The 25197-nt window shown below is 45.1% G+C and overlaps 1 protein-coding gene and 1 long non-coding RNA gene across 3 annotated transcripts in view; one reads left to right on the top strand and one right to left on the bottom strand.

Annotated features, from left to right (window-relative positions):
• SMARCA5 (SWI/SNF related, matrix associated, actin dependent regulator of chromatin, subfamily a, member 5) overlaps positions 1–18733 on the top strand; it is a 24418-nt gene extending 5685 nt beyond the window's left edge. For both annotated transcript variants that reach the window (XM_064149492.1, XM_064149493.1), the window contains exons 3-24: positions 1137–1303; positions 2067–2167; positions 2786–2886; positions 5220–5399; positions 6352–6507; positions 6587–6718; positions 7462–7530; positions 8013–8122; positions 8371–8597; positions 9833–9954; positions 10047–10199; positions 11291–11423; positions 12067–12215; positions 12439–12558; positions 12850–12960; positions 13441–13554; positions 13740–13862; positions 14908–15040; positions 15841–15959; positions 16784–16996; positions 17443–17553; positions 18426–18733. In XM_064149492.1, coding sequence (XP_064005562.1) covers positions 1137–1303; positions 2067–2167; positions 2786–2886; positions 5220–5399; positions 6352–6507; positions 6587–6718; positions 7462–7530; positions 8013–8122; positions 8371–8597; positions 9833–9954; positions 10047–10199; positions 11291–11423; positions 12067–12215; positions 12439–12558; positions 12850–12960; positions 13441–13554; positions 13740–13862; positions 14908–15040; positions 15841–15959; positions 16784–16996; positions 17443–17553; positions 18426–18491 — 2910 coding nt within the window. In that variant the 3' untranslated portion in view covers positions 18492–18733. The remainder of the gene's footprint in view (positions 1–1136; positions 1304–2066; positions 2168–2785; positions 2887–5219; positions 5400–6351; positions 6508–6586; positions 6719–7461; positions 7531–8012; positions 8123–8370; positions 8598–9832; positions 9955–10046; positions 10200–11290; positions 11424–12066; positions 12216–12438; positions 12559–12849; positions 12961–13440; positions 13555–13739; positions 13863–14907; positions 15041–15840; positions 15960–16783; positions 16997–17442; positions 17554–18425) is intronic.
• LOC135178563 (uncharacterized) lies at positions 10104–25197 on the bottom strand. The gene is made up of 5 exons (XR_010303619.1): positions 25103–25197; positions 22639–22784; positions 22420–22550; positions 21534–21735; positions 10104–10194 (listed from the first exon to the last, which is right to left on the bottom strand). It is a non-coding gene; the product is annotated as an uncharacterized LOC135178563 (long non-coding RNA).

The raw sequence follows: 25197 nt of genomic DNA, 5'->3' as shown, positions 1-25197 counted from the left end.
GTTTGAACTTCAGAAACTGTTGTTAAGTAAACAGGGAAGAACAAAGCAAGCACTACAAACCAAAGCTGTGGAGAATTGACAGGAAGACTTGAATTTAATGGATGTGGATTGCAGCTGTGTTAGCCAGTCTCCAGCTATAGTTAGTGAGCCCGATGTACAGGGTCTCAGTCTCTTTCTTTGCTGAGCCCCTGTTGTCCTTTCTTTCCCGTAGTGCAGCAGCTTCTTGCTTTAAAGAGAACGCTCACAGAGCTGGCATTGGTCTTGCAGAAGTCTGGAACATATGTTCCTTTTTACTAAGAAAAGTGACTTCCTGTAACTCTGAGTTGCTACATACCAGGTTATGTTGCGGCAGCTGGCAGAATGTCGGAGCGGTTCCTGTTAAGCTTGGAGTTGTTTTCTCTCTTGGTTGTCTGTTATAAGGTAGTGATGTGGCCTTGGGAAGGTGTGTTCATTCCAAATGGAACCTGTCTTAGAGGAGCTGAACCTTTTAGATACTAATTAATCTCCTCTGCACAGCAGAAGCAGCGACTTATATCAAAGGCAGCAGTTTGACAAGTTAGGCCGAGTGCAAGAGGTCTCTGCTGCTGAAATGGGTGTTCTGGCTTCTAGCTGTAGGCTCTTCTGCCCTCTCTGCCCCTGTTCATGCCAGCTCTTTTGCTTATCTGACACCACAGTGAGGTGGTGTGTCTCACTAAGCAGGCAGGAAACTGAAGTGGTAGAAAGTAGTTCCAGCCAGGTGGGTGAGATGAAGAAGGTTCATTGAAGGTTCCTGTGCATCCCCTGAGTGGGGGTAAATTCCTAGGAGTGGGACTATTCGTTTTGATAGCAGGTTGTTAAGAGGCTGTGGTCTCATCTAGTGACACTCCTGCAGTCTTTGTGCCAAAGTCAGGTTTCAGGCTCAGCTCAGGGCTGTCAGGCAACGTTGATCTTACTGGCAAAAGCCAGCCTTGACCCAATAGAAGAATCTATCAGCAACAGTTATGTAGCTGTAAATAATCTCTTCTTTGTTATTGTAGCTATGTGCATAAAGAGATGTGAAATGACATTGCTGAAAAAGGATTTGTTAGCTTTTTCTTTTGAATGAATGTGTACTGTAGTGTCTCACACTTGCTCCGCTGATTTTTCTTTGTCAACAGCAAACAGACAGAGCAAACAGATTTGAGTATCTGTTGAAGCAGACTGAGCTGTTTGCTCATTTCATTCAGCCTGCTGCTCAGAAAACTCCAACTTCACCTTTGAAAATGAAGCCTGGACGTCCACGGATAAAGAAAGATGAGAAACAGAATCTGCTGTCAGTTGGCGAGTGAGTGATGACATGTAGGCTGTGCTGTGGGCATGGATTGTGTGTGCTTTAGACTGGCTGCTCTTTTGGCCTTTGCTAGTGAGTCTTTTATGCTGTATAATTGTCTTGGTTTGCAACTGCACACCTCTAAGTTGAGGGTTGCTAAAGAGTTCTGGGAGTTACAATAATTTTATCATGATAAAAATATTCCAACGTGAAGAAAGGTGGGCTCAGAAAAGTAGAGCATTCATGGCTGTAAATGGTAAGGGGTTGTCGAGGATGTCAGCTTACTGCTTCTTACAGGCAGCTTGAAAATCAGAAGTCTAGAAATTTCTATTGCCTTCACTGCAGCTTCTATGGCTACAGACTATCTACTTAGAATCATAGAATCAACCAGGTTGGAAGGGACCTCCAAGCTCATCCAGCCCAACCTAGCGCCCAGCCCCATCCGGTCAACTAGACCAGGGCACCAAGTGCCTCATCCAGTCTTTTCTTGCGACCAGCAGATCCAGAGCTCTCAAAGACTGCCCTGTGGTTGAAGGGCAGCACACATTTCACCCTTTTCCAGGCACTTTGCTCTAATACTTGAGCCTTCCAACAACATGGCTGTCTTATTAAGACGCTAGTGCCTCTAAAAAGCAGCATTTCAGTTATCAGCTAAACAAGTTCTTTTGAAGACTTGCTAGAAGCTTCTTTTGGTGTTTGTGTTCTGTCCTACAGTGATACCTTCATGTCTTTTCAGTTCAACAAGCAACTAACGTACTTGTTTCTTGCACTTGTTCAGCTACCGCCACCGTAGAACAGAGCAGGAGGAAGATGAGGAGCTGTTGACAGAAAGCTCCAAGACCACTAACGTCTGCACTCGATTTGAAGAGTCTCCATCATGTGTGTTTCCCTTCTTTGGAGTTTTCAGGGGGCCTTGTTCGTTTTCCTGTTCTTTTCCTTCAGAATGTTATTTAGAGTGAATTTTATTTTCATCCTTTCCAAAGACAGGGGGCAAAAGGAGAAAAAATGATCCAATGCTGATTTGATGGGAGAAAATGTGTGGCCGAGGATCTGTTTCTTTTCAGGTCAGGCTAGGGAGGTGATCCAGGGAATCTTATCCTTCAGAAATCCAGTTGCTCTGCATCAGTTTACTAGGAGAGAGCTAGCTAGTTTAGCTCTCTCACCCTGCAATTTCTGCATATGTAACTCACAGCACCCAGCAGCTTCCAGCGGGTTCACAGGGAATTCAGTTTTGTTCTTTTAGTGTTTTGCTGTGCTCTGGTTTGGGGGATGCTGATAGAGTTGGAGTTTCTAGATACTTTGGATTCCTGCAGAAGACAGAGCAGCTTGCAGAAACAGTTATTGTGTCACTGTCTCCAGTGTGAGTTGTCCTTGGAATTTACTGTGTGAAATGTACTCCTTGGGTTTGTTCTGCAGCTTAGATAATCTGTCAGTAGGCCAGGGATGGTGAAGTTCTTTGGTAAATTTTACAGGTGTCTGCTCTTTGTTGTCTTCCAGATGTGAAGTGGGGAAAGCTGCGGGACTATCAGGTCCGAGGACTGAACTGGCTCATCTCACTGTATGAAAACGGCATCAATGGCATCCTGGCAGATGAGATGGTATGCACAGAGCACAGCTCTCTGGGGACTTGGCAGCACGTGCAGTATGATCCACTTCTAGTTCAGCTCTACGTATGGGGGGGTAACAGCACAATAATTTGCCAACTCTTACTTCTCGAGTCTGTTCCAAGTCACTAATTGTTGAAAGTGTCACAGATACCTTAAGGACTTGAATCGAGGGCTGGAGCACCTCTCCTGTGAGGACAGGGTGGGGGAGCTGGGGTTGTTCAGCCTGGAGAATAGAAGGCTTCAGGGAGACTTAATAGCAGCCTGCCAGTACCTGAAAAGGGCCTACAAAAAGGCTGGAGAGGGACTGTTTACAAAGGCCTGAAGTGATAGGATGAGGGGAAGTGATTTGAAAATAGATAAGAGCAGATTTAGGTTGGGCGTTAGGAGCAAGTTCTTTACCATGAAGACAGTGGAACACTGGAATGGGTTGCCAGGGTGGTGGTTGGGGCCCCATCTCTAGAGATACTCAAAATGAGGCTCAGCAAGGCTCTGAGCAACCTGATCTAGTGGAGGATGTCCTTACTGACTGCAGTGGGGTTGGATGGGATGAGCTTTGGAGGTCTATGAACAGCCTGCCCAGGGAGGTGGTGGAGTTGCTGTCCTTGGGAGGTGTCCAAGAAAAGAGTGGATGAGGCACTTAGTGCCATGGTCTGGTTGATTGGCTAGGGCTGGGTGCTAGGTTGGACTGGATGAGCTTGGAAGTCACTTCCAACCTGGTTGAATCCATGATTCTGTGTGACCATGGACATTTCAGTCAGCACTGTCCATGGTGTCTTTTGCTCCTGGTTTTATTCTTTTTCCCTGAAGGGCAAGGGATGAACGCAGTAGAAAGTGTAGATGTTTGACAGGAAGATATGATTTTAGCCCTAAATGATTTTGTCTGTTTTTTGTAAGGAGCAGATAAGGAAAAAGAAAAACCTAATTATCTGTCAGTATATTACATTTCCCATACCTCCTGGTAATGTATTTTCCATCTAATAAAAACTTCTTTAGAATAAGTTAGAGACAAATAATTGTTGTTCAGTAAGGTGTTGAATTTTGAACTAGATAAGGATTTTCTTCAGCAGACATTTCTAAGCAGCTCAGGCTCCTTTTAACAAAACTGCCTGGGAAACTAGAAATCCTTGCATTTATGGCATGCCAAAACCCATCTTGTGTTGAGGCATTTAAGTATTTACCATTAAATACTTTCTGATTCATTCTTAACTGCTAATCTTTTTGAACTTAGTTACGCCTTCACACAGCTTGTAAACTCTTCTCCATATCTTACCTCAGGTGGAATGTGATTATTTTGAAGGCAAAGACAAATTGTAGGAGCAAAAATAACTTGAGGCTTGGGTCTTTTTAATCCTGTGTGTATGAATTGTAACCTTTTTGAGCTCTTTCAGTGATACAGATGATTTGGGTTTTGTGTTTCTTCCTCGGTTAATTATAATGATATACTGAAGATAGAAGGTTTAGAGTATTTCAGATGAATGAAGAACAGAGTGATTTAAACCCAGGACTTCTGAAGCTCACTACTTGTTTTCTTCTTTGACATGTGCAACTGCTTGTTTGGCTTTCTGCCCACGAGACTTGACATCATGGCACAGCCTCCTTACAGAGTTCTTCATTTGTTGACTATTTCCACCTGAAGGGAGTGCATATGTCCAGTTTGTAAAGTTTGTTGACCTCTAAATGAATAGTAAGAGTACATAGTGCAAACCAAAATGTTACGATATGTTTTCTTGCAGCTCTAAGAATGTGCTTTATTAGAAAGGGAAGGCAGAATTCTAACTTCATAATAACAGAATAACCTAGGATGGAAGGGACTCCAGAGATTATCTACACCAACCTCCCCACCATGGACAGGGGCACCTCTCTCAGCTAGACTCAGCTGCTCAAGGCCTCATCCAACCTGGCTTTGAACACCCCCAGGGAGGAGGCATCCACAGCCTGCCTGGACAACCTGTTTCAGAGTCTCATCACCTTTTTCTGGAAGAACTTCTTCCTGAGATCCAGTCTAAACCTACTCTCCCACAGCTTCAAACTATTTCCCCTTGTCCTGTTGCCAGACACTGTTGTGAAAAGTCCCTCTCCAGCCTCCCTATAGGATTCCTTTGAGTATTGGAAGGATTGAAAATGTTCCTCTCAGTGTGTTTTACATTACATGTGGGAAGCCATACCAGCTTTTCCTAACCAAGACTTCAATGGCTGTTGTGAGCAGCACTGTCTTTAGTAAATCTCACTTGTCTTCCAGGTGTACTCAGAGCTCACTCTTGGGTTTTTAAGGTGTTTCCAGAGAGTGTTTTTTCTGGTTTCTGACACATTAACATCTCTTACAGGGTCTTGGGAAGACATTGCAAACAATTTCTCTTCTTGGGTATATGAAACACTATAGAAATATTCCTGGTCCTCACATGGTGTTAGTTCCCAAGTCCACTCTACACAACTGGATGAACGAATTCAAGAGATGGGTCCCAACGCTTCGAGCAGTGTGTTTGATAGGTGATAAAGACCAGCGAGTAAGTTCTGATGGTGTTTTTCCTGCCTGAGCCCAGCCTCTGATCTTGCTGTCCTTTGCCTTTACTTTTCCTTGGCAGGGAAGGACATTACTTGGCTTGGTAGTGGTTAAAGGGTTCAGAGCTGCAAGTGCTACCTATTTAAAATATAACCTGCTTAGACTTGACATGTGTGCTGCCCAGAGTCTGATTCATCGCTTCACACTCAGGATTTCTTGGCCAAAGGTTTTTTTAACTCCTCTCATGAAGGCAACAGCCTCTGTAGGCCAACACAACCTGATAGATCTTAAACAGGGAAATGGTGTTGGCATAGATACCTCTGTAAAACTCCAGCTTTTCTGCTCTCATGGGGACTGTCACTAAGGATCTGTTTTCTGAAAGCAGCTATCAGCTTAATGCTGAGGGGGTAAGGTGGGCTGTGGATGTAATTGATATGCAAAAGGATCTTATTTGGCTTGAATTTTCTTGATGAGGAGTAAATATTGGTCAGGCTCTTAAGGCCTTGCATGTTCCATTCATTCTCTTTGCTACTTCAGTGTCAGTTCTTTACATGCTTTGCTGCTTTTGTTTAGCACAGCAAAGCAAACCATGGATTTGGTGATGGTGTATTTGTGGGTCTGTCAGCTGGAGGTACCCGTTTATTTGTGGAAGGGAGAGCTGTAGTGATACCATTAAACTGCTTTTGTCAGCAGAGAATCTTTTGTAGTTTTAGGGGCATCTCTCTCTGTTTTCAGAGCTCGTTGGGTTAGAATTATAAAAGCAGTGATGCAACCACAAACAGTTCTGGAGGTCATTGGTCTGGGTCTGAGATGTTTATTTTTCTAGTCCATATTTTTCAAGTGTGTTCTATTGCCTCAGGAACAAGGTTGTCTTACAGTTTGAGCAGCACTAGAGTGTGCTTTGTGGTGGTGTAGGTGTGAGAGCCTCTGTAACCAGCTGTCCCCTTGCTGTCCAGGCTGCCTTTGTCAGGGATGTGCTGTTGCCTGGAGAGTGGGATGTCTGCGTCACGTCCTACGAAATGCTCATCAAAGAGAAGTCAGTCTTCAAAAAGTTTAACTGGAGATACCTGGTGATAGATGAAGCCCACAGGATTAAAAATGAAAAATCAAAGGTAATGTCACACAGACCTGTGTGCTGGGTACAGGAGGCAGTAACCTTGGCAGCTTTGCTCATGGCTCAATGTCCTGCAGCTATCAGAAATCGTGAGAGAATTCAAGACCACAAATCGACTGCTACTAACTGGGACTCCGCTTCAGAACAACTTACACGAACTCTGGGCACTCCTTAACTTCCTCTTGCCAGATGTCTTTAACTCATCTGAAGTAAGTTCTTCGTTTCTGCTAATTAACTGAAATGAACTGTGCTGGTTTTCCAGATTGGAAAGCAGACCTCAGGATGTGTATGTAGGAGCACCAGTCAGTGGTAGCAGGAGATGGGCAGAAGCGTTGCCAGTGGTGTGAAGGATGGTAGGGCAGAGTGTGCTGTGCTGCTCAGCTGTTTTTAAGGGCTGTTGTGAGCAGAGCAGAGATTGAAAATCACCACATGGAGGTGATCTCTGCTGTGTTTTAAAATAGGTTTAAATACTGTGATAGTTCCACCAACTAACTTTGGTCTTACATGTAGCTGTACATTGCCTTATTGTTTATCTAAGACCTCTTCCATGTGAGTGGGGAGATCAAGCAACAGACTTCCCAACGTGAAGCAAAGTGTTTTGATGAGTTGTGTAGAAAGGGAAACCTTGTGGTGCATTACACCAGAATTGTACTTGTTGCTGTAATTTTTCCTCCAAGGCTGCAGTAGTATTGCCTCTTCCAGATGGAGTTTGTCCAGTGGGCTCATATGGATGGATCTTTTCCAACAGAAAGGGACTCATCTATTGATTTTATGGGTTTTTTCCTTCCTCCTTTTTTTCTGAAGACACTGCACATCCTGAAGCTTTCCATAAAAACAGGCTAAAGAGAGTAATTTGTTCTTCTAACTGCCTGTACAACAGAATGCTTTGAGTTGTATCTATTACTGCTCCTTGAAGGGACACCTCTTACCTACACTGGTTCTGTTTCTACAGGACTTTGACTCATGGTTTGATACAAACAACTGCCTAGGGGATCAGAAGTTGGTGGAGCGTCTGCATATGGTAAGTCTGTCTGCTTTTGCAAGTGCTACGTGTAGCCAAGCTAGGTTCTAGGGAGTTCATCCAGTGCTGCCTGTGACACAGAGTTAGGGTAAGAGAGCTTATTCCAGAAACTATGGTGGGCTCTCAGAAGAGGGTTGTGAAGCTCAGGTGACCTGTGTCTTGAAATGTAGTTTGTTTTGGGAGGGGCAGAAGAGCTGATAGTTCTGGCTTTCAGGATTCTGAAATGCTTAGATCAAAACTGAAGGCCATGAAGAGGTGAAATACTTCAGTCAGCAAACCCAAAATTTAGTCAAGGGGGATAGAACTACCTGAGAGATGATTCTGGCCTAATCCTTGAGTTTTCCAGAGAAAGCAGCTGTATGACTCCCATGTCTAGAAGCCTGTGCAGAGGGATTGTGTTTTCAGCTGCTCTGGTGTGTGAGTGTGCATGCTAGAGAGTCTCCGTGGAGCTGCTCAGTGTTTCGGGCTCCCATCTCTTTCAGGTGCTGCGGCCCTTCCTCCTGCGTCGCATTAAAGCAGATGTAGAGAAGAGCTTGCCCCCCAAGAAGGAAGTTAAAATCTATGTGGGTCTCAGCAAAATGCAGCGAGAATGGTAACTGACTGTGCTGTGGCTAAGGCTCAGAAGGGATGTGCTGCTTGTCACTTGACCCTCGTGTGGGACTTGATTTAAATCCCTCTGCTGGCCTCCCAAATCGAATGTATTTCCTTGTGACACCCTGTGGTGACAAAACTGTGCACACCAGGGAGAGTTACCTGATGAAATGAAGGGGGAGTTGAGCGTTTGACTCTACTCACCGCTGCAGCTGTGCCTTAGTCACCAAAGTTGTTTGTTTGACACAGGTATACCCGGATCTTGATGAAGGACATAGACATACTGAATTCAGCTGGGAAGCTGGACAAAATGAGGCTGCTGAATATCCTCATGCAGCTGCGCAAGTGCTGCAACCACCCCTATCTCTTTGATGGAGCAGAGCCTGGGCCACCTTACACAACAGATATGCATTTGGTCACCAACAGTGGCAAAATGGTAGTGCTGGACAAACTACTGCCTAAATTGAAAGAACAAGGTAAGCACCTCGCCGCTGTTGTTTGAGCGTGCTTTGGTTGAACAGGAAAAGCCAAGTCAGTGCTGCTTAACAGTGCCCTGTGGCCTCAGCAAAAGCCAGCAGGCTTCAGACAAGGTTGTTGCTGTTTTCTAGCATGATACCAGCTTGTCCAGCACAGTGTCTTAAAAAGCAACTTGTGAAGTGATTGGCTTAATAGCACATCATAGCTGTTTGTGATGGTGAACTGTTCTGGTTCCCCCCCACACCTTTATCATCACAGCTAAACTGAGACCACAAAAACATCATCTAGACAGAGCTCTAGGCTTTCTTTCCTAGCCTTATTAGCTGTTTGAAAGCAAATCGTGGGATTTTAGCCACTCCTCTGATGTGCCAGGGAAGTACCATTCAGAGTCAGTCAAATCCCTTGTGACATGTTGGTCTTTCTTGCTGAGTGTGGTTCTGAGCAGCACCTGCTTTCCAGTGACTCCTTTAAGGCATGTGGCCATGGAGAAACACTCACTTATTTTGAAGGTATTTGATAGCAGGGACAAAGCTTTGGAAGAGTTGACTCTAAAGTCAGCCACAGAAGGTTTGACTCTGAAAGACATTTTTAACTCATGTTTTACTGACTATGCTCACTTAAGTAACTTGGATAAAGGAGTGGAGGAAATTTTGTGCCTGCAGAGACATGTCAGAAGATGAAACCAAGTCTAAGCCTCAGCCCTAGCTACTACAAAAGTAACCTGTGTGTCCTAGTCAGGTATCATGCAAGCAGCTGTGGTGATAACATGTCATTGTAAGACTGTGCTTTTTCTGCTCTGCCTTCTTTTCTGCTCTGCAGCAGAACCAAGCACTTTGAAATTTTATTCCTCCTACTCCTTGATATTTTTGTATTTGTGTTATGTTATTTGGTTGTGTCTGGGAACATTTTGATAAGGAGTACAACAGCAAACAGAAGCCAAAAGGCAGCCACTAGCTAGACTAATAAACACCAAGGCAAGTCCCGTGGCAAGCTCAGGAGCCTGCCAAATTAGTATCTGAGCAGCTTTGAATTTGGGTTAGCACACTCCAGCCACATCTGTTCTTATCTTAAAAGCCTTTGAGCCCCACACAGCTGCTGCAATAGCAGTGACTGCAGCCCTGCCCTGTATGAACTACACGGAACTGCCCTCCTTCCCTTTCTGCTAATGCAGACTTGTGGAGTTTGATAACTCTTCAGTTTTGGTGGAGACCAATGAGGCTTTTTACCCAAACAGGCTCAAGAGTCTTAATCTTCAGTCAGATGACAAGAGTGCTGGATATCTTGGAAGATTACTGCATGTGGCGGAATTACGAGTACTGCAGGCTGGACGGACAGACCCCACACGATGAGAGACAGGTAGGGGACAGTTAAAGTACTTTATTTAAGAGAGAACAGTGCTCAGGACACAACTGCTTCAACTGCTGCCTGCCTTTCCTTGTTTTATTTAGGCATCTATTAATGCATATAACGAACCTGGGAGCTCAAAGTTTGTCTTCATGTTGAGTACACGGGCAGGAGGTCTCGGCATCAATTTGGCCACTGCTGACGTTGTCATTCTGTACGACTCGGACTGGAATCCACAAGTAGATCTTCAAGCTATGGTAAGAATCCAGACAGAAATTATGTGCTGTTTGCTTCTCTTTCTCACAGACCTTACTTAGAAATGTGTGGCATAATGTAGTATCTCAACAAACAAATGGCTTTGTTTGCTGCTGGAGCACAGGAGCTGTGTTTGTAAGCCTGACTGTCAGATCTAGTATAGCTTCTGCTTTGTGGAACCCTTACTCAGTTTGGGTTACGCAGCGCGCTCTGCAGTAGGCTGGGCAGGCTGTGTGCTGCAGTACTCTCAGTACTGCTGAATGAAAGCAGCCTGCTCTGGGGGCTTCTTTAAAAAGAAGCTCGAGCATATTAATCCCCAGACCAAAGCTTTACTTCTGTGGGGACTGGAGGTGAACCAGACCTCGGGAGAGAAAGAACAGGTGAGTCACACTTCTATGGTGGCGATAAGGAGCAAGCTCCTTTTAGCAACCATCTTTAATGTTTTTAAGTAGATTTACATGCATCACCAACCCTGGGACATGTCAAGAACACTGCTGAGCACATCAGAAAACAGAGCTCTTTAAAAACCACCACTGGTTTGGCTGTGGGTTCTCAAGTATTTCTGCAACAGCTAGTTCAGAAGAATGATGGAACTGGTGTTTGGAAGCTGAAGTGAGATAGTTCCAGCTACCACTAAAGTTTTATGCTGGGAGTACCAGTTGTCATAGTAGAGGTGGGGCTGTGTACTTAATCCTTCAACTATCCATGGCACAAGTGAAGGATTTTGAGAAGGTAGCTTTTGGTCAGGACAGAGAGTTTCTGAAATACCTCAATGTTGCACAAGGCCAGGAGCATCCAGGCTTCTTCCCTGTGTGGTTTAACAAACACACGCAAACAGGCTGTGTGTAGGAGTGACATCATTTAGGGACATCACTGTCAAATGGCACTGAAATGCCCACCCCAAAACTGGCAGTGCAGGTAAGAGTGGCTGGCTTGGGCAGTCGTGGTAGCTGGACTGTTGCACAGCTCTAAGTGGCCTGTGCTGTTCCACTGTGGAAATCAAGGTGTTGGAAGCTAGTGCAGGTTGAACACTCGTCCTGTAGGCCTGCTGGAAACAGGGGACTAAATGCTTTGCTGTTCTATTTTTGGCTAGGATCGAGCACACAGGATTGGCCAAACAAAGACTGTCCGAGTGTTCAGGTTCATCACAGACAACACAGTGGAAGAAAGAATAGTGGAGCGTGCAGAAATGAAACTCCGGCTGGATTCCATCGTCATCCAGCAAGGCAAGTGGCCAAAGGCAGCCTGTGTGTATGTGTGGTGGTCACAACTTAGAAACGTTGTGAAGCCAGCTAGGGAGAGCCAGTGGGAATGTTGCTTTTGCTTCAGCTGAACTCTGATGCAAAGGCCTCACTAACTTGTTGCTGGCCTCCTGTATGCATAGATACATACACGTGAGCATAGGCACACCTACTGTAATGTCATCTGGGGGGTTTAAAGCACTCAGCTTCTCCTCTGAACTGGAGAGAGAAATGCTTTGCCTTCTTAAAATGGATGTGGAGAAGGGAGGGCAGCATCACCTCCCTGACTGGCTTGACTGAAATCAGAAACTTCATTTCTGACCAAAGGATTCAGTAGGGTTCACTCTGGGCATTTTACCAAGGTGCACCATCAGAGCTTACAGCGGAAGACCTCCCATCCCCAGCCAAGCTGATGAACACCATTTGTATCTAATGAAGCGAAGGGCTGTGATGCATGGCTCCACCCTGCTTGCTTTCTCTAATCTTTCTCTGTGGGTATTCTTCATTTGGGATTTCCTTGGCTAAGCAAAAAGGCTGCAGGTGCAAATATAAGGGGCAGAAAAGTCCTGTATTGCTCCTTCTATCATGTCAGCTCCTAACTTCTCTCCTCCACTGCTCTCCTCTGCAGGAAGGCTGGTAGATCAAAACCTGAACAAACTTGGGAAGGATGAAATGCTGCAGATGATCAGACATGGAGCCACACACGTGTTCGCCTCGAAGGAGAGTGAGATTACAGATGAAGATATCGATCACATTTTGGAAAGAGGTGCAAAGAAGGTGAGAGAAAGTTTAGAGCAATGGAAGCCTGCCTCGTAGACTCAATGTAACCCTAGATAAGGGCATGGCAGTAAGCTGGAGAGGAGGAGGTTTTGCCATTGAGGGTTTCCATGTTGGTCATGGAAAACCCATGTTTGGGTTTTTCTGCTGCTGTAAATAATGAGAGGTTGCCCCGTGAAACACCTTTCTAAACTGCTGCTGTTCTTTGCTCTCTTTTCCCAAGACTGCAGAGATGAATGAAAAACTCTCCAAGATGGGCGAGAGCTCCCTCAGGAATTTCACAATGGATACAGAGTCCAGTGTGTATAATTTTGAAGGGGAAGACTACAGGGAAAAACAGAAGGTAACATTTCCATGTCTTTTTGGAGACAGCACTGGACTGTAGAACTGATTGGTTTATTGCAATACTTAGTGGTGAACTTGGCAGTGCTGGCTTAATGGCTCAACTCAGCCTTGGAGGCCTTTTCCAGTTAAGGCTTCTGTGGTTTAAGAGGTACTGTTTAAATCTGTGTAACTACTTGGCAAGGTTTATTAATTAAGTAGCTGTAGAGTTATAGAAAACTTAGATCTGGTCTGAATATTTGGCAAGGCTCAGCTGTAATAATTGTTTGGGGCGTGGGATTTGTTTTTCTAGATGGCATTTACAGAGTGGATTGAACCACCCAAACGAGAAAGAAAAGCCAACTACGCTGTGGATGCTTACTTCAGAGAGGCTCTTCGAGTCAGTGAGCCAAAAGCACCCAAGGTAAGGTGACTCCTTTCAAAAAGAAACAGTGCCAGCTGACAGTCCCAATAAAAACGTGCTATGGAAATAAATTTAGAAGAGTCCAGAGGACTTGAGACAAACTTTGGTGGAGAAAGTGAAGAGCAGAATGAAATTTGTGTATACCAAAGTGTTTCTCATTTTCTATTTCAGCAGCAGTAGATTTTCTTTATTGCTGCACAGACCACCTGACATTATTCACGGGGATGGACATGTGAATCTTTCCCCACCTGCCTGCCGCTCCCAAAAGACCTTCTCAGGAAGCTTTAACTTTCATATTCTTCACAGTTGTAGTTGTCTTTTGCCTGCTGTGACCTTTGGGATTGTTTTGGCAGTTATGAGAGTAGATTTTTTGTAGAAAGCTTTTGTTGTTGTTTTGCTCTTAAACTAAAATCAGTTCTTAGAAGCAAACCCATCCTGAGTGTGAGGAGGAGTCAGTTACAGCCTCCCTCTGTGTTGCAGGCACCGCGGCCTCCAAAGCAGCCAAATGTACAGGATTTTCAGTTCTTCCCTCCCCGCCTCTTTGAACTCCTGGAAAAAGAGATTCTCTACTACAGGAAGACAATTGGGTACAAGGTAATGAAAGAACGCACGCTGCAGCAGTTCACTGCAGTACTGAGAGTCTGTACGTGTCCTGCCTTTCACACTAATTTAAATCAAGTGGAGTTGAGCTGAATCCAATCTTTTGTTAATGGCAAAGTGACAATTAGCAATTAAGTGTCAAGCCCGACTCGCATTTGACAAAGTGCCAAACTCCACAGGTACCTCGGAACCCTGATTTGCCAAATGCGGCTCAAGCACAAAAGGAAGAGCAGCTTAAGATTGATGAGGCTGAGCCTCTTAACGATGAGGAGCTAGAAGAAAAGGAGAAGCTTCTAACCCAGGTACAGGTTTGATCTGTCAGCAAGACATTTCTCGGTCACTGATTCACACATGCCATAGTCTGGCTAAGAGGTTTCACGTTGGAGACCTCTGAAGAACATGCGTCCCATTAGGGTACTCAGACTCCACTGAATCTCATCTGTGTGCTGTGACACTGTAGCCCAGTGTCAAAGTTGCTCCCAGGTTAGCACTGACTAGACTGTGACTTCTTTCCTCAGCTGAGGGACCTTGCAGGGCAGCTGCAGAGCAAATGTGCCACTTCCCACCTGGTTTAAGGCCAATTCTTCTGCCAGAGTATCATTCCCATGTGGAAGTGAGTCCTGCAGGGTGAACGCTCATTTCACCTAAACTCTGGCTGGTGTATAAGCTGAGCAGGTATACAAGTGGAGAGCAGGTACATTTAAGTAACTGCAAACAGGTCAATGCCTCTTTGCTTTGCTTGGGTATTATGTGCATGTATTTTGCAAGATGGGTGGTTACAGGCCAGGACCTCTCATGTGAGTAAGGGCAGCACTGGAGCAGTTCACTATTGAAAACAACAATGGTGTAATCAAATTAGCTGTGGCTAAACCAGAGCCTGTAAAAGTTACTGCTAATATCAGCTGCCACAATAGGCTGATTTTACAGTTGCAGCATTACTGTTTCTAATCCCTGCTCTCTCATAAGAGAGCTTTAGACCTATGTAACCAGGGAAGATAGCTGATGGTATCTGTGAGGCCCTTCATGGGTCACTGAGCCTATTGCTCCATTTGAGGGGTTTTTCTACTTAAAAAGTGACCCCATGCTCTCTTCCAGGGAACATTGTTGGGAGGGATTCATTTATGAGCTGAAGACTCATCTGAAACTAGTAGGCATTTAGAGGAGCAGTACTATTCATGCAGCACTGCAGTATAACAGCTGGGCTTCTACTACACCGACTGCAGGGAAGGCAGGTTCAGTACTGTTGGCATGATGGAAGTGTTACAGGCCAGTTAAATCTACTCAAACAAATCTGGAGGGAAACAAATACTGAACTTCTGTGCAATGTTCCTTTTGATTGCTCTAAAGGGATTCACTAACTGGAATAAGAGAGATTTTAACCAGTTCATCAAAGCTAATGAGAAGTGGGGCCGGGATGACATTGAGAACATAGCACGAGAAGTAGAAGGAAAAACTCCGGAGGAGGTCATCGAGTATTCAGGTAACTGCTGAAGCAGCTGCTCTGCCGGTGCCTACCTAGTGCTGCTTTCCTTGCCTCAACTGCCTGTGAACATGGGCACCCTTTAGTCCTGAGAGGTTTGCAGGTGGCGCTAGAAGACTTTCAGGGTTAGCATTGTGCTGTACTTTTGGGAGCTACTGATCTACATTTGGGCATCTTGAGCCCCTGCATCATTCAAGCTTTTCTTTGTGTTCACTAACCAGTAGCTTGCTTTAATCTTTACACCTTTATTACCTCATCAAGAGTGGAATTCAGTAAATGTTTTGTGACCAAATATATAATGGCCGTTGGAGCTTAACCTAAGTCCACTTGGCTGCTTACCACAGATGTCCCAGCAGAGTTTTCTACTGTACAGTTGCAATGTCCTGGGGCTAAGCTTCTGATAGTACCTGACAGCTTACCAAAAACCCTCTTTTCCTTAAACACTTGATTACCTTGTAGATACTTGCTCTTGTCTCAGGCCACTCAGCTGCCCTCCTCTTTCCCTCTGTAAAAATGTCTTGCTGTTACATCAGGTTCCATTCCAAGCAGTGTTTGCTTTGAGAAGGAGATAGTTTAACCAAAGTGCTTTTAGTTAACCTGAGACATCCTCTCTCTAGCCCATTCCCAGTAGCATTTGTAACACTGCACCTCATGCTGTCAGGATACAGAGGTGCCTTACCTGGTAAGCCATGCCTATTGCTGTACAGCAGTGAGTTCTGGAAAGAAGGATTTAATGTCCAACATAACTCTCCCAGGTAAACATCCCTAACTTCTAGGCTAATGGCTTCTTCTTTTCTCAGCGGTGTTCTGGGAAAGATGCAACGAACTCCAAGACATAGAGAAGATCATGGCTCAGATAGAAAGAGGAGAAGCCAGAATTCAGAGAAGAATCAGCATAAAGAAAGCACTTGATACAAAGGTACCTTTGCTGTGTTCGCTGCTTCCTTTATTTCCCTGTGCTGCTAGGATGAGATGCAGGACTGTCCAGCCACTGTTGGAGGTTTAATTACAGTGGGCAAGGTATTTGCACGTTCCCCAGCAGCTGCTTGCTCTAGCTTTTCCCTTCCATAGCTGTGCTGTCCTAGCTGGTTATCCTTATAGCTAACTTCGATGGAAAACCATCTTTGTCACAAGACAGACAGCTCCTAGTCACTGCCTGCTTTTGAATAAGCCTGTGTCTTTTGGACACAGGTGACTTGAAATGCTCTATGTATGTGCTTAAAGCAAGTGAAAAGGAAGACTTACCAAGCAGGGGAGGCTTTTGTTCTGTTTCACCAGCTAAGGTTTGGTAATGAACAGATTTGTAGTAAATTAAGACAATTAACTGCACTCCCACTTCCCAGTTAACTGTTCAGGGGAAGAAGAGTGTCTGCTACAGCTGCATTCTCATGTACCAATTTACTCTTGCTCTGATTTTGACTGTTCCTAAGGGTTTGTATGGTCAAAAGGTTCACTGCCACTTGAAACCAGGCAGATTTTCACTGTTTTCAAATGCAGCAGTAGGTCTGCAGTCTGTCATTAACCAAAAATCCACAGACAGAGCTAAACTAGAACTTGCCCAGCTTCCATGGTGCTGGTAAATGCAGTCTCCAGGTCCTGCAGTTGCTTACCTGCGGTGGCTCAGCACCAAAGATCATAAGGATCTAGTTTTCATCTCCATGTGCTGGATTGCTTTCACATATCCCAGCTCCCTGCTAACGGAACTATCGCGCGGTCTTACGTGATCCTCTGTGTTTCGCTTAGATCGGCAGGTACAAAGCCCCTTTCCACCAGCTGAGGATCTCGTATGGCACCAACAAGGGGAAGAACTACACGGAGGAGGAGGATCGCTTTCTCATCTGCATGCTGCACAAGCTGGGCTTTGACAAAGAGAACGTCTACGACGAGTTACGGCAGTGCATCCGCAACTCCCCGCAGTTCAGATTTGACTGGTTCCTTAAGTCCAGAACTGCCATGGTATGTACCCAGCTCTTGCTCTTTTTGCACGAGTGCCCTGACCCAGGTAGTTACACACTGCCCAATGAACTACCTTCTGCAGCACTGAAGCAGCGGCCTGTGTACTGTACATTAAATGCTTAGAGATGTTCCAGCAGCTGCAGTGGATGGAAAATGCAATGAACTGAAACAGTCTTACGGGAGGAGAAACTCAAAACTCCACAGTACCCTTCAAAACCAACACAAGTTTGAGTAAATACGAACGTGTTCTAAAAAGCAAGCATCTCTGGTCAGATCCACTCCTGTAAAGCCAGCCAGAAACTATCGAAAAGTGTTTCATTTCTTTTTCACTCTGCCCAGGCACCCACAAAAAATTCACTTCCTTACAGCCATTTCTAATAGTCTAATAATTCTTTTCACACTGAATGGCTGCCTAAGGTAACAAGTGAATATGTTGTACAATTTAGGAGCTGCAAAGGAGATGCAATACATTAATCACCCTGATTGAAAGAGAAAACATGGAACTGGAAGAAAAGGAAAAGGCAGAGAAGAAGAAACGTGGACCAAAACCATCTTCGGTAAGATCTGAGGGGCATTTCTGCGGCACATTTGAATCCAGGCTGCTTTTCTACTTCTCTAGACCAGGGACAGCTGAAGTTACTCAGAAACAACAGCCCACTTTACCAGGGCAGTGTCAGGAGCCCCTCGAAATTCCCATTGAGCCAGTATGGCTGTGGATATCAAGGAAAGGAGTTCAGTTTCCAAATGGCAGCTCGCATGCTGTGGAGCAGATAGCCAAACTTGCTGCCTGAGCTGGTACACTCTGTAGGCCTATCCTGGCAAAATAAACCCGAGATCTGCTTGGCCTGATGAATGTTTATCCCTGAAGAGGTGATATGCTTACCAGTGCAAGATACAGGTGCGATGTAGACCACTCATCCCACTTGGAGAAGGCTACAGCTGTGATTGCAGGCATTGCTGTGTAGTCTGCCATTGCTGGTTTTTGGAGCTAGCTTTGGGAAAAAGCACAGCTGTCTGAATGCTCTCTGCTGACTGATTTCAAAGCGCTGCCAAAGAGGACAGGTCTCTTTTGTAAAGGAAATAACTTCCCTGTTTGCATGCATAGAGTTATTGCTGAATTTACTGTTGCCTTGAGCTGTTGTATCAACAGCTTTGAAGCACAGCTTTGCTATGCAGTTGTGCAGAAATCAGGAAGGGTGAGGGTGGTGGATTAGGAAGTTTTGTGACATCTTGTATAAAGTCATACTGAGAGCACAAACCAGCAGCCATGCCAGGAGGGTGTGCATCTTTGCCATATTACAGCACGTGAAGTTAGACACCTTAACAGCTGAGATGTGTCAGTCACCCTCCACCTGCTTTGATTCGAGGCAAACTGCTTGCTCAAAGACATTTTGTGTCACAGGACCTTACCCAGACCCTTACCTTTCAGGCACAGAAGCGCAAAATGGATGGCACTCCTGATGGGCGTGGAAGAAAAAAGAAGCTAAAGCTGTGAATGCAGGATTTTTGTAATCACTAAATTTAAAAAGTAGTTCTTTAATTTACGGGTCTTCATAAGATGTACTGTATAATGCTCGACTATTATGTCATTAAAAGACATCGGGTTCATCTGTTTACTGAACTAGGAACATAGTACTTAATGTAGGTTCACTTTTTTAAATGCAACAGCTGTGCTGAATTTTTTTTACCATTAACACTTGAAGTAATAAATAGGCTTCATTTATTAATAAAGCTTCACAGGACTTTTTTCATTACTGTTGCCACTGGAATGCCAAAATTATCACAGAATCATAGAAGCAACCAGGTTGGAAGAGACCTCTGAGCTCATCCAGTCCAACCTCACACCCAGCCCTAGCCCGTCCACCAGACCATGGCACTAAGTGCCCCAGCCAGGCTTTGCTTCCATCACCTCCCTGGGCAACCCATGCCAGTCACTCTCTCTGACAACAACTTCCGCCTACACAGCCCTTGGCACAGCTTGAGACTGTGTCCCCTTCTTCTGCTGCTGCTTGCCTGGCAGAAGAGACCAATCTCACCTGGCTACAGCCTCCCTTCAGGTAGTTGTAGACAGCAATGAGGTCTGCCCTGAGCCTCCTCTTCTCCAGGCTGCATGAATATACACTGTTGCTACTAGTGCCAAGTCCAGGTGTTTTCCTATAGAAATAAGGCTCACCACAGATGCAGACTGGAATGTATATATGGAACTATTTACATATATTTTCTTGTTACACACCATCACCTGTCAAAATCTCATGTCTGGAACCTCTGTCTTACCTTTAGCAAGCTTCACTTTCCCTGTGCAAATAACACTGTTGCCACTAGTACCAAGTCCAGGTGTGTTCCTATAGAACTAAGGCTCACCACAGGTGCAGACTGGAATGTATATATGGAACTATTTACATATATTTTTCTTGTTACACACCATCACCAAAATCTCATGTCTGGAGGCTGTGTCTTACCTTTATCAAGCTTCATTTTCCCTGCGCAAATCCACTGTTGCCACGTCCAGGTGTGTTCCTATAGAACTAAGGCTCACCACACATACAGACTGGACTCTTTTCTGCTTACTGTCTGCACCAGAGCAAAGGCAAGGCAGTGATGCTGCAGAATTGTTTTTATTGGTCATATGTACAAGTCAGAACAGCCTGTAACAATATGTAAAACAACAGCCCCCTTACGCAGATGTTGCTAAGTACCAGTCCCCATCACTAGCAAACACTGACTAGGTGGCAATCCACGCTGCTCCCTGAACTCGTCCCACAGCACCACGCACAACTCTTTCCTACACTCTCCTTTTTGCATGTGTCTGGTGTGTAACGACCGAGCTGAAGTCCTGTCTTTCCCAATGCCATCATCTAACATCACATCGTTTTGGAATTGAGTTAAAAAAAACCAAACACCACACCAAAAAACAGAGCAAATGCTCAGTTTGCACTAAGGGATCCTGGATTGCTTTTAGCCCTTTCAAGAACACATGTTGAAAGGCAGCAGGGAGAAAGGCATCCCTAGACTTCACCCACATAGATTTCCAATACAGCACTGCAGTTCTTACTAGTATCTTAAACGAGTTTTTATTTGCAGAGCACAGCTGAAAATAGGTGAAATAACCCCACTTGGCTCTTCAAAGTGCTGAAAGAACTTGGCCTGCACAGCAGCTAAGAGCCAGTACCCAAGACTACCAGGTGGATTGTCATGACAGCCCTAGAGGACATCAGTCTAACTGCTTACACCTCCCTTTGAAAGCATCCCTTTTCACAAGACCTAAACCCTCAAAAAATGAACCACAGCAAGCCACAGTTGTTCACAGGTAGCTAAATAAAAACCTTTAGAGGAAGCAGAAGGGAAAGATTTATTACCTAACTCTGCTAACAGTTTTCAAGTGCCAGTATGCAGAAAGAGAAAGGAACTAAACCTCAAGTCTCCCCCAGGGCCTCCTACTAGTTACAGCAAATCTATTTTCTTTCAAGTGGAAGTAAGGAATGAAGCAAAGTATTTACTTTAGAAGTGTGTTCCCCCCAGTGCCATCTAGCAAAATAACCTACCTTTTTAGAAGTATTTGCCTGTCTTTTGGTGCAGTAAGACCTGTATCAGGCGAGTGTGGAATACAGGAATGCCAGCATTGGTATTGGTCCAAGTACCAGAATCTGTTTCAGCACATTTGAAAGCACTTTAACAGCAGCACCTAAACAGTGACATATTTTTTTCTAGTGTAGCTTCATAATACAGTTCTAATTCTTACTGATCACATGGAATAGTCTTGCAGATGATTGCAATTACAGCCTTACCTTTGCGAGGCTCCCACTGCTGTCCTCAGGTCTGAGGTCCTCATTACAATCTGAGACAAAACTGTCAGTATCACTCATTTAAAAGCTGCTATAATCTACTACTTAGCTTCCAGTCTAATAGTAATGTCTGCCTTCCCCAGTAACACCCTCAGATCCATGAACTCTAGATACTATCGTGCATTCAAAGCCAGCAGCAGCCTACCATGGTGGGTATAAGGCACATCTGCAGCTGTAGCCACACAAACCATTAAGGAGAAACTAGGTTTAAAAGAAGGAAAAAAAACCACCACCACCTCCCCTTCACAGAGTGCGAGTTTGAATTCCATGAGTAAGTCACACTAACCCTGTCAGTAGTTCAACCAGCACTGGAAGTGCAGCAGGCAGTTGTCTGTGGGAAGGAGCCAGCCCAGAGCTCACTTCCAGAGTGCTTTTGGGTGAAATGACATGTTAGAAGACCTCAGAAATCAGCCTTATGAACCACAGTGTCACTGCCGGGTGCTTTGCTTTTCTCAGCAGAGGGCTGTTTCCTCTGCTTCAGCAGAAGGAGAGTTATGAGTGGAGTGCAGAGCAGAACCAGCAGCCTTGTCAAGCCTCCAGTAACGGACAGAACTGCTTCTAGAGTCCCTACTGGTGATTTTCAGCAGCGGCCTGTGGTGTGGCACATCAGCTGGGACCATGTCTTTGTGGACAACAGCAGCTTTGTGAGACCAGCCAAGTGCAATGTGCTGAATATTCCTGCCCCTGCTTTTTACCTGCTCCGTTGTCTTGCCTGGAGACTGGGGCACCTGGGTTGGCTCTTCTGCAGCATTTCAAGGCTGTGCTGTTGACATTTCCTTCAGCAGAGGGCTGTACGTGGTGGCAGTCAAGACTTCTTTTGCCATTGTGCCTGTGTGCATTTCCCTTTGATCTCAGTGTGTAAATAGTGTGAATGTACCATTCTCAGCCAGCTGCCACCTTAACAAGAACCCAAGCACATTAAAACCTGAGAAACCAGAACAAGTCCCTCCCATGCACATTAACTATAAGCTGGAAAACACCAAGCATCAGATTCATCCAGACAGAGGCCCCAGGTCTGCTGGGAAATATGTCTACTTAACAGCAGGAACAGACACTGGAGGATAGAATTAATCTTTCCTTAATGCAGACTGCTGCAGGAGGGCAGACAAATTGTGTCTTAAGAGAGCCTGTTTCATTGTGGTGTAACTGCAGAAAGTCCACAGCATCTAGCTAACAAAACACTGGTCTTTACCTAGGTAAGAACAACCCCACTTCAGGGGGCCAAAAAAGCCTTTGGGAACTTCCATTCATCTGATTTAAAGCAGGATGCATAGTTCTCATATCCACACAAACCTTTAGTTTTCTCCAGCTGCAAGAAAACAAGTCAATTTCTCACTTGTCCCCTGTGTAAAAGAGCCTCCATGGTAAGCTAAATCCACAACTCCTGCTCACAGACACAGGTGTACACATCTGCAATAGCAGCAAAGCTGCAGCAGGACAGCTCATTGTTCCTACACTGTCAGGGAGAAGGAACACAGTAAATATGTTGCTGAAGTCTGGCACTAACACAGTGCCCATCACTACCTGCACGTTCTGTTCCCCACCTCCACCTTGTCTGAAGAATTACTCTGATGTACTTACCAGGAGGAGTGCAGCAGGTATCAGGCTGAGACCATCAATCAGAATTAGGCTGTTGCACGATCGGCTGCTAATTTAGCATGAAACTGCAAGCTCCCAAAGGCTCTTGGTTGCGTCTCAGGCTGAGCTTTATCCTAAAGGAAGTAGGTTTGCTATTTCCAGATGCACGTGAGAGTGAGGAACCTAAGAACACAGTGCTCACTCGATGCTCAGCTTACTCACCAGGCTCTTGAGTCTGCACAGGAGAGAGGGCGAACCAGGCAGGCACCTATGCTGCAGCTGAAGGAGTCGCCCAGGTTCTGAACTGGATCCACCATCACTCAGTCATAGATTTCAGATCTCAGTAAATTTTACATCATGCCTGTCAACTTAAAAGAATTAAATCAGTTATTACCAAGCCAGGACAGCACTGCCTAGCTTTAAGTTGCAGGTGCAGACAGCCTGTTCCATCGCTGATACTACATATTTATAGAGACACTATGTAGCCCTGGGCAGCCTGATCTAGCTGGAGGTGTCCCTGCTCACAGCAGGAGGGTTGGACAAGGTGACCTTTGAAGGCCCTTTACAACCCGATGCAGTCTCTGAATCCGAATCTGTGAATTTATCTTGGGCTTTAGTCTTAACTGACCTGTGGTTCTTACAGGGCAGCTCATTTTTTGAGCAAGCTTTTTCTTTCTCTTCACTAGAGGGCAACCCATATTCACATATAAGAAACTACCCAACCTCAAGTGAAATAAAGTTCTTAACAGGATGTTTGGGGTTCAGGTTGATAAAAAAAGGATTAAAATCAAATGCACTTCCAGTCCAACACTGCCACTACCAAATTCTCCCTGGCATCTGAAAACAGCTCCCATCAGTGGGAGGCTGTGTGTGAGAGCACCTGCCCTAGGCCAGACTTCAAAACAAATCAAGAGTGAGTCTGAGCAGCTTGGCTGCAGTTATTGTGTGCATCCAGTCCGCAACTGAGAACAGCTGCATGAGCAAGCCAAGTAGCCTTGAACGTTGAGTAGTCAATTTGTGACTAGAATAACCTAAGCACTGAAACAACTTAGCCCCTTCATCATGTGGGGAAAGGTTCTAGTGTGAGCAGTTTCAAGACAGAGCAAACACAGTTAGGGGAAAATGTGACTATGCAGTAACTGCAGTTTCAGATACATTCACTTAAACTCTGCACCTACCCTTGGAATGTTCTCAGAGCCCTTAAACAGAACCAAAGCCTGTTTCAATTGCACTCAATTACACCACATTTAATGTGGCAAGGCTAAGGCATGAGCCAGCTCTGCTCCACTCCCCTGTGAAACAAGGACTAGCACAGCATATCTGGCAACAGGCCGTCCGGGGACTGATCTTGCAGTGATGATGGTGGGAATCAAGCATGTCAGTCACAGAATGGTTTGGGTTGGAAAGGACCTCCAAAGGTCATCTAGTCCAATGTCCCTGCAGTCAGCAAGGATATCCTCCACTTGAGCAGGTTACTTAGAGCCTTGTTGAGCCTTATTTTGAATAACTCCAGCCTCATCTACCTTCCTGGGCTACCTGTTGCATTGTTCCACCACTTGTTTCTAGTATCCAGTCTAAATCTCCTCTAATTTCAAACCACTGCCCCTCATCCTATCACTACAGTCTGTACTGTAAAAGTCCTTCTCAGCCCACAGCCTGGCTTGATAAGGAGGCTTGTTCTGACCCAGGTGCAGGACCTGCACTTGGTCTTGCCAAACCTCACGAGTGTCACTTGGGCCCACTTCTCCAGCTTGGCCAGGTCATTCTGGATGACATCCCATCCTTCTAGCACATCAACAGCACCACTTAGCTTGGTGCCATCTGCATCCCACTGTCTGCGTCACTGATGAAAATATTAAATGGTACAGGACCCAGTAGGAACCCTTGAGGGACCAGGGACAAGAGATGATGGTCTGGCTGTGCTAGTGGTCAAAAGGTTTTCCTCACTGCTGCTCAGATGTTAGTTGAACTTCTAGCTTTGTGTCAGGGTATCTGTGGCTTTAGATCAACATTTGCTTTCTCATTTAAAATGATGTCAGTAAGATCACATAAAGAAAATCTTAAGAGGGACTAACAAAGTTATCAGACTAATAAAACATGTAAACGTGAGCAGAAATGTGTTATTCAGAGCCAACTGACTGTACATAGAGATGTTCACATCTAACACACTAAATCTCTCTGAAGAGATTATTTTGGCCAGATTTTTAGCAATTGCAATGGCTTCTTTCCTGCTCGGCTGGGTAACTGAGCTGTGTTCCTCTTACAGAAGCAAGCTTCTGCCCTGCTAGGAGCACAGGCTTTGGGGCCACAGTAATTTCCCCTGACTCTTGAGCTCAGCAGGAGCTAAGTAACTTTGTCACGTGTGGGGAGAAAAACCAGTCTCTCAGAACAGCAGCAGTAACTTCAAGGGAGATAATGTTTAAGTAAATTCTTTAAGAGAGGCCACAGCTCCAGCACCACTGGCCTACTCAGTAAGTGATGCCAATCCAGAGCATAAGTTGAAGCCTCTAGACTCCAATTCCAAGGACACCAGGGACATCTAACTGTTCATTATGTAACAAAATACATCACTAGATCCAAGTGAGTTGATGTTTAATGATCTCATAGTGCTGAGAACTGCATGGAAAGTAAGTTAAAAGCTGACATCCCTCTGCTTCCCTAAATTTGAGTTTGAAAGCGAACTCACGGCAAAGCAAAAGAGGCAACTCCACTGCTGCAGAGGCTGGTGGAACGTCAGCTTGCTTCATACCAGTCTGTGTGAGCCCAGGGATCAGCACACAT

Source organism: Pogoniulus pusillus, chromosome 10 (genome assembly GCF_015220805.1).
Source record: "Pogoniulus pusillus isolate bPogPus1 chromosome 10, bPogPus1.pri, whole genome shotgun sequence".
In the NCBI taxonomy this organism is placed as follows: Eukaryota; Metazoa; Chordata; class Aves; order Piciformes; family Lybiidae; genus Pogoniulus; species Pogoniulus pusillus.
The sequence above is the reverse complement of the archived record's forward strand: the minus strand, read 5'-3'. Positions and strand labels throughout refer to the sequence as shown.